At 39.2% G+C, this 13,052-nt stretch overlaps 1 protein-coding gene across 3 annotated transcripts in view; it reads right to left on the bottom strand.

Moving 5' to 3' along the window:
- Canx (calnexin) overlaps nucleotides 1-13,052 on the bottom strand; it is a 33,014-nt gene that overhangs the window by 11,793 nt on the left and 8,169 nt on the right. For all 3 annotated transcript variants that reach the window (NM_172008.2, XM_008767680.4, XM_008767679.4), the window contains 6 exon segments: nucleotides 2,739-2,931; nucleotides 3,653-3,734; nucleotides 4,134-4,275; nucleotides 5,513-5,571; nucleotides 6,218-6,291; nucleotides 6,861-7,041. In NM_172008.2, coding sequence (NP_742005.1) covers nucleotides 2,739-2,931; nucleotides 3,653-3,734; nucleotides 4,134-4,275; nucleotides 5,513-5,571; nucleotides 6,218-6,291; nucleotides 6,861-7,034 — 724 coding nt within the window. In that variant the 5' untranslated portion in view covers nucleotides 7,035-7,041.

The following is a 13,052-nucleotide window of genomic DNA, read 5'->3' on the forward strand; positions in this document are numbered from 1 at the left end:
AGAACCAAAAAAAAAAAAAAAAAAAAAAAGTCATAGTCAACAAAGCCTAGTTCTGTAAGAGCCTAGGGCCCCAATGCCATTTCCTTGGGTTCCTAGAAGTTACAAATGATTTTTTTTTCTCTTTCTTTTCTTGGTTTTATTAAGACAGGGTTTCTGTCTTGCCTCAGCTGTCTTAAAGCTCTCTTTGTACATCAGGCTGGCCTTGAACTCACAGAGATCTACCTGCCTCTACAAATGATAAATAATAATAAGCTCAAACCCCAGGGTCTTGTACACACTGGACAAGCACTTTTACCCTGGTCCATGTCTATGAAAATAGTTAAAGGACCTGAATTAATGGCTCATTAATTAAGAGCTCTAACTGCTCTTCTAGAGGATGAGGACTCAATTCCAGGACTTAAATGGCTGCTCACAATCTTCTATAACTTCAGTTGCAAAAGATTTGATAAACTTTTCTGGTTTGTAGGGGCACCAAGCACACATATTGTATAAAGGCATACATGGATAAAAAATACCCATATATATAAATAGTAATTAAAAATAAATAAGGGCGTGAAAGATTACTTATTGGTTAAGAACACTGGTTGCGGGGTTGGGGATTTAGCTCAGCGGTAGAGCACTTGCCTAGCAAGCACAAGGCCCTGGGTTCGGTCCCCAGCTCCGAAAAAAAGAAAAAAAAAAAAAAAAAAGAACACTGGTTGCTTTTCCAAAGAACCCAGGCTCAATTTCTAGCAACCACAATGGTGGCTCACAACCATCTCTAACTTCAGTTCCAGCAGAGTAAACGCATGCATACACATGTGCGCGCGCTTTCTCTCTCTCTCTCTCTCTCTCTCTCTCTCTCTCTCTCTCACACACACACACACACACACACACACACACATACACACACACACACACAGGCAAGATGTAATTGTGCATACCTCTAATATCAGTACTTGCTAGGCAAACTAGTTTGAGGTCATATACAACAAGACCCTGCCTCAAAACAGCAATAAAGACCTACAAGGTAAGGAGGCATTCTCCTGTGATCTCAACACTACGGTGATAAGAGGTGATAGGAGGGTCATCAATTTTACTCTCAGCTATATAGGAGTTTAAGAATAAGGTAAGTAAAGAAAGAAAAAGAAAAAGCATTTTGTGTAATGGTACATGCCTTTAATCTCAGCACTTGGGTAGCAGAGGCAGGCAGATCTGAGCTTGAGGCCAGCCTGACTATATAGAAAAATCTAGAACAGACATACCTGCATAGCAAGACCCTGTCACAAAATAACATTAGTTAATTTTAAATACAAATTGGTAAAACACTACAGCAGCAGATAAAGGCACGTGCCACACAATCCCAGTGCTCTGAGTTAGAGTCCAAGAACCCACATTAGGGCAGGAAAGAAACATCTTCAAAGTTGTCCTCTGACCTCCACATAATTACCCACAAACCACACTGACAGGATCTAGAGAAATGGCTCAGTGGTTGAGAACAGCAGCTGTTCTTCCACAAGACCCAGCTCAATTCTCAGCACCTACATGGTGGCTTACAACTGTATTTAAAATTCTACCTCTAGGGCATCAATATACTCTTCCTACATCTCAGCACCAGGCATGCAAGAGGTACACAGGCATACATGCAGACATATAACACACACGTTTCACTTGTGCTGGAGAGATGGCTCAGCAGTTAAGAGCACTGACTGCTCTTCCAGAGGTCCTGAGTTCAATTCCCAGCAACCACATGGTGACTCACAGCCATCTGTAATGGGATCCAATGCCCTCTTCTGGTGTGTCTGAAGACAGCTACAGTGTATTTGTATTTGTATTTGTATAAAATAAAATAAATAAATCTTAAAAAAAAAAAAATCTTGGGGTTGGGGATTTAGCTCAGTGGTAGAGCGCTTGCCTAGGAAGCGCAAGGCCCTGGGTTCGGTCCCCAGCTCCGAAAAAAAGAACCAAAAAAAAAAAAAAAAAAAAAAATCTTTTCACTTCCAGGTCTTCACTTATAGACACAGAAACATACTAATATATACATGCCTTTGATCCCAGCACTCAGGAAGTAGAGGGAAGAAGATCTCTGAATTTAAGGCCAGCCTGGTCTATACACCAAGTTCCAGGAGAGCATGGCTATACAGAAAACCATGTCTCAAAAACCAAAACAAGACATCTCATATTATGAAAACATTACTAATCTGTTGATGTAGTGAACAGATTGCAACTCCTATTGCTATGTAAAGGAACATAAAATAATTTATTCTGCAACTTTGTAGGTCAATGGGTAGATGTGAGTGAAAATGTCCATTCTAAGAGGACATTAGTACACTATTAGTACACTGGCCTTGTGGGTGAACACCCTCACACCCTGGCTAAAATCTATGCAGGGATCTCTCTAAAACTGACCTGTTCCCTTCTCAGCATACTAAGCCTGGGCTCTCAACATGGCCTTTAATGTCCCTGGCATTAGTGCATGTTTTCTTTCTATAGTAAACCCGTGACCACAAAAGATGTTAATTTATTCAAAGGGTATGGGGACATCTTAGTTATCATAAGTTTTCTCCTCTTTAATCCACAGGTGGTTTAGTAGTTTCCTGACAAGGCTGAAGCATACTACCCACGTTCATTGGAAGACAGCACATGGGGTCTTTTCAAAAGATTCTTCATAAAGAAATGCTTTTGCTTATACAATCTTAACATGAACTAGATGCTAACTATGTAATGTCTTAAGCCCCCAAACAGGTGGTTTTTCTTACTTAATGTGTAAAGATGTGTTTTCTTGTCAGTGAAATAGGTCTTCAGATCTGCATCTGGCCTCTTAGCATGTTTTTCTTCATATACACCTGTCTTGGGGTTTTTGTGGCGAAAGATGAAATGCAGTTTGTAGTCCTCTCCACATTTATCTGGACCAAACATAATAGTATACGGAGTCTTGTCGTGGAATTGATCCTTCAGAGACAAAGGTGGAGTGCTTTAAGTTACTCTAATCAAAGAATTCAAACAGCAAACTTTGAAAAATATATACTTCCTCTCATAAAACTACATGCAAATTATTCTATTAGTGCTAAAGAAAACCTTATGATTTTATAGGGCTTCTTCAGATACCAATGAAAAATAACTGGCAATCATTAGAAATACTAAAATACTTTTTAAAAAAAAGTTAAATGCATATAGACTTCTTTCAAAAACAAGAAATAAGCTTGAGAAAACTGAAAATTGCTAGCACACAGCTTTAATCCCTGCATTTGTGAGGTAGAGACAGGTGAGCTCTGGAAGTTTGAGGCCTCCCTGGTCTACAAAGCAAATTCCATGCAGCAAGTTATACCCAATGACATCCTGTGTCAAAAATAAAGATAAATAAAACAAAGGAACAACAACAAACAAAACAAATAACAAAAACCTAAAAATTCCACAGTTAAGAAACCAGAAATAAGATATAGCTCAATTTTCAACAGTCATCTTCTCAAGTTAAAAGCCCATCAGTGATAAGCCTCCATGGTTCAACAGCAGGGCACCATTTATTTTCATAGGTCTTGCAATCTCTTTTCTCTTTTTAAATGATGGGGATTAAACCCAGGTCCCTGCAGATGGTAGGCATGTACTCTACCAGTGAGCTACACCCCAAGCTCTAAGATTCATAAAGCAAATTGTACATAAACAGACAGCCTACCAGGTTGAGTTCTGAGGTCTTGGATAGCAGCTTCACGTAGGCACCACCGCATTCTATTCCATTCTGAAAGTTAACCTCATACCTAGTTTCAGAGAGAGAAGAAAAAAAAAACTCCTGTGGCATTTTGAAAGATCATATTTCCTAATTGATTTCTCCCAGCTTGATCATGTTTTACCAAATGTCATGATTAGCCACACAAAGGGATCCATCATCTACCACCTTTATGTGGCCACTCAACCACACAACATTCAAAAAACCAAAATATATAAGTAATCCTTAATGTAAAATGCAGACATTTGTTTGCTTCTCAGAAGGTAAACAACCAGATTTTTTTTTGAGCAGTTAAAAATAAAACTACTCAACATACTCAAATTCACACAAAATCCTACTATGAATATATGGTTTTTTAGTATGGTCAAGTTTCATACTGTCACCTGAAATTACCCTTTCTAGAAAAGTATCAAGAAGGCACTGAACTTACTGAACAATGAGAGGCTTGGTATCAAACAGGAAGGGCTTGTTCAGTTTAGCAGAGATGGCATGATGCTTGGCCCGAGACATCAATACAAGTCCTTTATCACCTGGAAGCTTTGTTTCCTTCATTTCATCTACCTCCCACTTTCCTACAAAACAATACAAAATGGCTCTTGACTGTTAGCCACACTATTTAAGGTCTTTTAAATTCTGGGTTGTATAAGTATAAAAATAATCAATGTTTGCCATTACATTTACATCTGAGCTGAGTTCCATAGTGTGCATGTATATCTGTCATATGGTAAGACATGGCTGGAATAATAACAGTGGCCTATTTGTCATACTAAAGAGAAACTTTCATTTCTAAATGGTTATTAAGAGTTCTAATTCTGGGGTTGGGGATTTAGCTCAGTGGTAGAGCGCTTGCCTAGGAAGCGCAAGGCCCTGGGTTCGGTCCCCAGCTCCAAAAAAAAGAACCCAAAAAAAAAAAAAAAAAAAAAAGAGTTCTAATTCTATCACACATAAAGCCCCATATACAAAGATGATATAATTCCCAAGCCAAAAAAAAAAAAAAAAAAAAAAAATTGAAAATATCTTCTTAGAATACTTATTTTTCAGCAAGGTGTGGCGGCACAAGACTTTAATCTCAGCAGTCCGGAGACAGAGGCAGGAAGATCTGTGAGTTTGAGGTTAGTCTAGAGAGCAACTTGGAATAACCCTGGCTGTTAGAGAGAAACCCTATCTCTAAAAGAGCAACAGATTACTTATTCTTAGCTGTGCATGGCAGCACAAGCCTTTAACTGCAGTACTTGTGAGGTAAAGTCAAGACTATGAGTTCCAGATCTCCCCGGTCTACATAGCAAGTTCTAGGCCAGCCAAGGATACATACAATGAGACCCTGTCTCCTCAAGTCTCATCAACACAGCTGCCTCAAGAAGACCTCAACAAGGAAGACGCCAACAGACAAGCTAACCGCAAAGAGGGAATCTCATGGGGTCTCAACCTTAGACAAAGTACTATTAGCAATTAAGGAATGCTGAGAGTAGAAGGAAGTCCTCCCAAGGAAGAACACCCAAACTGGTTCCCAAGTGGTCAGCCCTGAAATCATATACATGCTAATAACATTATATAAGGGAACAGGCTGTATTTATATACTTGGGGAAAATATAGTAATAAGGAGAGATCATGAATTTGAAAGCATTGGGGTACATGAGAAGGATTGGCGGGAGGAAAGGGAAGAGGACAACAATGTAATTGTATTTTAATTTAAAAATAAAGATATTTTTAGAATAAACAGGTTTGTGTGAGTGAGTGTGTGCGTGTGTGCGTGCGCATTCACTCATGTGGAGGCCAAAAGAAATTGTCTAGAACAAATGGAACTCTCACCGTCATATTTGGCAATTTCATCATCAGTGTCGTCTTTTTTGGCTTTAGATAAAATCCACCTGTAATTAAGAAAAATCCCACAGTTAAAATAAGTGACTGTAAATGTTGCTTCAAGTACCATCATGCTCCTGTTCCAGCTAGCCTAATCAACAAGACTCAAGAGAAAGAAAATTCCCCAAGAATAAAATCTAGGGTAGAAGAGAAGAACAAGAATAAAAGCGGGGTTGGGGATTTAGCTCAGTGGTAGAGCGCTTGCCTAGGAAGCGCAAGGCCCTGGGTTCGGTCCCCAGCTCTGAAAAAAAGAACCAAAAAAAAAAAAAAAAAAAAAAAAAAAAAGAATAAAAGCAACAGGAAGCAAAGTTCCACAATACATCCATGTATGACGAGATGCAGTTAGACATGCTATCCCAGGCCACTGTCTCAGGCTGTAGCTCACAGCAGAGCACTTGCCTCCCATGCCTGATACTAGGTTCAGCCCCAATACTGCTTAAAAAGGATCTAGAGCTTTCCCACTACTGTCTTTGTTTTTTTGTTTTTTGTATTTTTGTTTTTTGTATTTTTTGGGAGCTGGGGACCGAACCCAGGGCCTTGCGCTTCCTAGGTAAGCGCTCTACCACTGAGCTAAATCCCCAGCCCCCCCCCCCACTACTGTCTTATTTAGAAGACATTCACCTCTCAAACCTTTACTCCCAGGAAAACACTTACCCTGACAGAGACCCTCTGTCAAAGGAGTCAGCAAAATAAACCTCCCCTGTTGGAACTGGAGCTTTGTAGGTGACCTATGTTAAACATAAAATTAATTAAGCAGCAGTATTTTAACCAAGCACAGTGACACAAGCCTGAAATCACAGCCCCTCTGATGGATATCAAAATCCCAAGGCATCCAGAGCTACAGAAGATCCTTGTTGTACTGGAAGGAACGGGTCATTTAGTAACATTCTTTAGAATTTACTCTCGGGGTTTGTTTGCAATTGTCAGAGAGCTTTCAGAGCTGTCCCTGAATTCAATCCACATGTACCAAAGGCTGACAGAAAGCTTAGCAAATATTTTTTTAAGCTGCTTTGCCTTTAAAAACAATCCAGTTTTGGGGGTGGGGTGAGGAAGTGTCAAAACAACAGGCAAGCAACTATATATCCTCAGCCTCTGGTTTCACTTTTTTTTTTTTTTTTCTTTTTTAAACCAAAAGATAAAAGGGTCTACTTTAAGCTGGGAGCGGTGACATACACCTTTAATCCCCTCACTCAGAAGGTATAAGCAGGTGGATTCTTTTGAGTTCCAGGACAGCCTGGCCACAAAGTAATACCCTGTCTCATAAAAGCAAAAAGAAAAAGATTGATCTACTTCAAACCTTTGGAGATGGAGGAGTGCTGGTATCTGATTTAGATTTTGAATCTTCTACCTCTTCGATAACATCATCAAGATCATCTTCAATATCAATCATGTCATCATCATGTCCATCATGAGCCTGAATAGCTGCAGTTCCAAGGACCAGTAGCAAACACAGTAACCACTTCCCTTCCATGATCTATCTGCAAAAAGAATGGAATGTACAATGTGCTGTTTCCCATTTTAAATTCCATAAAGCCACTAACCTTAGCCTCCTTGTTTAAAATCAGGGTTTCAAATCATGGAACAAAAAAAAAAAATTTTTTTTTTTAATTTTCAGCCTATAAAAAACGAAAAGTGAACCCTGGGAGATGAAAGGACTTTCCTAAAGTCAGTTAATTAAAAGTAAAAGTCAAAAGAATATCTAATGACACCATATAAACTGGGTATTCTGGTGCATACGTGTACTAGTACTTGGGTGGCTGAAACAGAAAAACCCTGAATTAAAGGCCTGTCTGAACTGTGAAGTGCTATCAAAAATTAATAAAATTACACCAGTGCTCCACTCAGGAAGCACAGGTAGGAGATCAGAAGTTCAATGTTGTCTTTGGCTACAGAGTAAAATCTCAAAACCACAGGAAACCCTGTCTGTCACTTTCTCTCACATACAGTATCAAACAATACATAGCCCAAGGATATTTAATTAATTAGTCCCATTATACTTATTTATTATGTGTGACCTCTTCCTGAGAGCTGTGAAAAGAAAATCTTTAAGGAGTCTTTCCTTCTACGGCTTGAGTCCAGGGATTTGACTCAGGTTATCAGGCTTGGTGGCAAGCACCTTTACCCATCAGCCATCTCCTAAATAATGTCCATAATCTCTTTCACATCTAATTTACAGTGACTACTGATTAAAACATTAAGATGAAATAACAAAGGTTCACTTCACATTGAAGACTTCCTATGGACACTGCTGATGTTCAGTTCTCAGGTATACACATTCTTACATGAGTACTCTAAGATTCCACAACAAACCATTAAGCAGAGTACCAGCTACTTTAATTGCTCATCGTTTCAATAAACCACAACTGCTAAGAAAGAAAGAAAACAGCCTGGCATGGTAGCATAACCTTTAATTCCAGCGCCTGGGAAACAGAAGCAGGCAGATCTCTGGGAGTCCTACACCCACCTGGTTATAAGTCTAGCCTGATAAAATATATAGTGAGATCCTACCTTAAACAAAATCAAAAACCTGAAATGTACACAAGTGCCAAGTGTTTTCCTCTGAGTTTTTCTTGGTGACTCACCCTGTGGCTATCACTCACACCTTTCACTCTGGCTACACTATTACTTTTACCCACTTTCATTCTTTTCTTGAACACTTCCCACATTCTCGAAACAATATAAACCCACAATTTCTACCAAAACTCATCATATTGTTATAAACACAGCAAGATACAAAAGCTTACAAAGCTGTTACTAAAAATATAATCCATATGATAGTAAATGTTCCCTTGTGCACCATGAGTGGAATTATAAAATGATGTAAGTGCTATGGATAAGCAGCTACCATACAGTTAATCCAACAACTTCACTCTGGCTGTACAACCAAAAAATTAAGAGCAGGGTTTCAGAGATCTGTACATGAAGGTTCATCAGTATAACAATAGTGACGAAAACAAGCCTGTTACAGATACATAGAGACATTAAGGCAATAGTTCTCAACGTGTGGGTCACAACCACTTTGGGGAGGATCAAATAACCCTTTTTCCAGGGTCACATAAGAGATATTCTGCATATCAATTACTTACATTATGACTCATAAAAGCAGCACAATTACAGCTGTGAAGTAGCAAGGAAAGTAATTTTACGGATGGAGGTCACCTAGAGGAACTGTACTAAAGGACTGTATCTGTAGAAAGGTTGAGAACCACTGTACTAAGGTGTCTTTTTTTTTCTTTTTCTTTTTCTTTTTTTCGGAACTGGGGACCGAACCCAGGGCTAGCAAGCGCTCTACCGCTGAGCTAAATCCCCAACTCCCTAAGGTGTCTTTAAAAAATTTTTTTACATGTGTTTTTTTATGTGTATGAGTGCTTGGTGCCTTTGGAGGTCAGAGCCATTAGACCTACAGGAATTGGATGGAATTAACAGATGGTTATGGTCCTCCATTTGGGTGCTGGGAGTCAAATCTGGGTCCTAAAATAGCGAGTGCTCTTAACCACTGAGCCATCTCTCCAGCCCACATAAAGCATCTTAAGTGTCCAAATATAAAGGTAGACCAACAGGGGGTTGGGGATTTAGCTCAGTGGTAGAGCGCTTGCCTAGGAAGCGCAAGGCCCTGGGTTCGGTCCCCAGATCCGAAAAAAAGAACCAAAAAAAAAAAAAAAAAAAAAAAAAAAGGGTACACCAACAGAATTGTGATAAGGGTTGGGGGGAAGAAACAAAGGAGAGTTTAATATGAAGAGTCTGAAAAGGTTCTAAAGATTTGGTATAAATATGCTTAGTACTAGTGAGGTGCATATTTAAAAATACTTAAGAAAGCAAACTTGCCAAACATGATGATGTATGCCTTTAATTCTAGCACTTGAGATGAAAGCAGAGGCAGGCAGATCTATGTGAGTTGAAGACCAGTCTAGTCTACATAGAATCCAGGATAGTCAGACCCTGTCTAAAAAGTAAAAGGCACTTGATACCAATCATGACATGAGTAACACCCCTACCTCCCACATGGTAAATTTATAAAGAACTGACCCTGAAATTGTCCGCTGACCTCTACAGAAAGGCTGAGACACTGGTGTACACACACACACACACACACACACACACACACACACACACCTCTGAATGAGTGTTTTGCCTGAAGAGGTCAAATTCCCAATTATGCATGACTGTGAGCCACCGTGAGTGCTGAGAACCACCAATCCCAGGTCCTCTGCAAGAGCAGCAAATGCTGAGCCATTTCTCTAGCCCCACAAACTACTTCTGTATTTTTCAAAACAAAACAAAATTAAAGGAAAAAGAAACAGAAAGAAGGCTGAGCCTACTTTTGGCTCTTCTTTACAAGCAAAACCATTATTTTGCAGGCAAGTCCAAAACAGAAAATGAAAAGTGCTCAATTTACCATACTGACCAATGTAAACTAATATGTTCTAATGCCGAACTACAAATTCCTTATAAACTCTGTAATATTCATAGACAAATGAGACAGACATTTTTGAAGAGATACAAAGATGGTTCAGCAGTTAAAAGTGCTTACCTGCTCTTCCAGAAGACCCAAGTTCAGTTCCCAGAACCCATGTCAAGAAGCTTACACCCATCTACAATTCCCAAGTCTGGCCTTTGCAGACATATACACTTATGCATAACCTCCTACAGACACAAATACACAAATTAAAAGTAAAATAAAAATACACAATTAAAAGTAAAAATAAATCCAAAGAAATTTGGTGTTTTAGAAAACAAAACAAACAAAACCATTTAGGAATTCAAGTGATCAAAGACAACATGTACATTGAGACAAAACAATCTACAGCTTTATTACGGACCATAAAACAATCTCACTGAGGGGTACAGGGGTGTGCTCAGTAAATCCGAACCTTTCAAAGTACCACACTAGCTCAAAGAGCTAGTTCCCATGGCAGATGGGTCAATGACTCTGACACTGCACAGGCTTATCAACAGTAAGTGAATTAAATAGATGGTGGAAGGGAGCCACTTTTTCTGTTGGAGTAAAAATTTATAGATAAGCAAATTAGAGAGACTGGAAGAACCCACCTGGGCAAACAGAATTAGTATGACTGTTTAGCTTAATACAAAGTCACTTAAAAAAGTTTCCATGAATTTGCATATATACACCAATTGGAATACTTACATACTTCCTTGCTATCAACTCAAAAAGCCCACAGAAATGAAGATACTACATTATTGTAGGGTTCAGGATTTAGCTCAGTGGTAGAGCGGTTTGGTCCTCAGCTCCGGGGGTGGTGAGGGGGAGATACATTATTGTAACCAACAACAGACCAAATACAAGATCTTAGTTTCTAATATTTGCCAGTAACAGGAAAGAACATTTCTTGAAACATCCAATTTTATGAGATTAGGATAATATGAAAGACAGACATGGCTTGCTAGCTAATAGAATATGCTATAGGAATCTAGTCACTTATTCTAAGGAGAAACTGAAAATCATCTTGCCAAAAACAATCAGTAAACTATAGAATCAGGCTCAGGAGCCAAGATTCCCAATACCCTTCATATTAACCCTAAATTCTGTTCTAAAGACACAGAATTTTTACACTGACAAACACACACACATTTTCTGGAAACAAGGTCTGGTACGTCCAGGGTGGCCTCAAACTTGCAATTCTCTTCTGTCTCCCAAATGCTGGGACTACAGATTCCTGGTTGATTTTTCATATACTTTTCTCTTTTTTCCCCTAAGACAGGGTTTCTTTGTGTATCCATAGCTGCCCTGGAACTTACTCTGTAGACAGGGCTGCCTCTGACTCCCAAGTGCTGGGATCAAAGGCATGCACCACCACTAGGCTCTTTTCATACATCTAAATGTATACACTTTTCCATTTTTTCTGTTCATACCCAATCTTCTGTTTTTTGTTTTTCAGGACAGTTTCACTGTTCACCCACTACTCAGCCAAATTATCTTTTTATAGTCTCCTAAGCAAACAGCACAACTTATGTTGTTTCCCAGAGTTTCTAAAAATTGTCAGAAAGGAATCTCTAACAAGTAGCTTAAAAACAAAACAAAGGAAAGTGACAGCACATACTCTTAATTCCAGAACTCAGGAAGCAGAAGCAGACTGTGAGTTGGAGGCCAGTTTGACCTACAAAGTTCCAAGACATAAAGGGTTATTTAGAGACCCTGTCTCCAAAAACAGGAACAAAGGAAGGAAGGAAAAAGAGACAAGCAAGCAAGCAATAGGTTTTGTTTTTAACATTTATTTGGGGGTTGGGGATTTAGCTCAGTGGTAGAGCGCTTGCCTAGCAAGGGCAAGGCCCTGGGTTCGGTCCCCAGCTCCGAAAAAAAAAAAAAAAAGAACATTTATTTATTGTGTGTGGCAGTCAGAAGAGAACAGCTTTCAACTTTCTAAAGTTTGTTCTCTTTACTTCTTCCCACCATGTGGGACTTGGGAAATGAACATAGGATATTAGGCTTGGCAGAAACCATTTTTACACAGTGAACTACCTCCCACCTAAGCAATAAAGTTAAAAAAATAAAAATAAAAATCAAGCAGCAGGGAACCTGAATTTGCAAGGCTCAAGGGAAGTCAATACAGAAATTACCTCACTTTTATATAGAAACACATTTCCTATGATTTCTTTTCTATTTCTAAAGCAAGGATTCTGGCATTCCTATATACCATTTCTTCTGGCTTCTGACAACTTTATTTTCTGCTTATAAGATATATCACTTTCTGGATTTCTTTTTTTTTTTTTTTCCAGAGCTGGGGACCGAACCCAGGGCCTTGCGCTTGCTAGGCAAGCGCTCTACCACTGAGCTAAATCCCCAACCCCACTTTCTGGATTTCTTGAAGATCTTCATTTACTGTTTTTTTCCCTATTTGGCTTGAACTGTGTGGCTTGTACATGCTAGTCACATAATCTACCAATGAGCTGAATCCTCAGCCCTGTCTGCTAGTCTTAACCCTAACATGTCCTACACAGGATTTTGTCATTAAGTTTTTTTTTTTAATCCTTTGAGCTAGGATGCAAATGCAAGGCTGCACAGCTATCAGGTTACAAATACAAAGACAACTGTGTCAGTGTATATCCATGATAAATCTGTTTTTCACTTTTCCTTTTCCTTTTTACCAAAAGAAAAGATTTTGGTGAGTAGCAAAACCAGACCCTTGTGTGTGTTATGCAGCTCAAATCTTTGTCTTGTAAAATTACAAATTACTGTAGCAATTAGAAATTAAAGCCACGGGCTGGAGGGCTGGCTCAGCGGTTAAGAACACTGACTATTCTTCTAGAGGTCCTGAGTTCAAATCCCAGCAACCACATGGTGGCTCACAACCATCTGTAATGAAATCTGATGCCCTTTTCTGGTGTATTTGAAGACAGCGACAGTGTACTCATATGTAATAAATCTTTTTTTAAAAAAAAGAAACGGGCTGGAGAGATGGCTCAGCGGTTAAGAGCACCCGACTGCTCTTCCAGAGGTCATGAGTTCAATTCCCAGCAACCACATGGTGGC

This window comes from Rattus norvegicus, chromosome 10 (genome assembly GCF_036323735.1).
Source record: "Rattus norvegicus strain BN/NHsdMcwi chromosome 10, GRCr8, whole genome shotgun sequence".
In the NCBI taxonomy this organism is placed as follows: domain Eukaryota; kingdom Metazoa; phylum Chordata; class Mammalia; order Rodentia; family Muridae; genus Rattus; species Rattus norvegicus.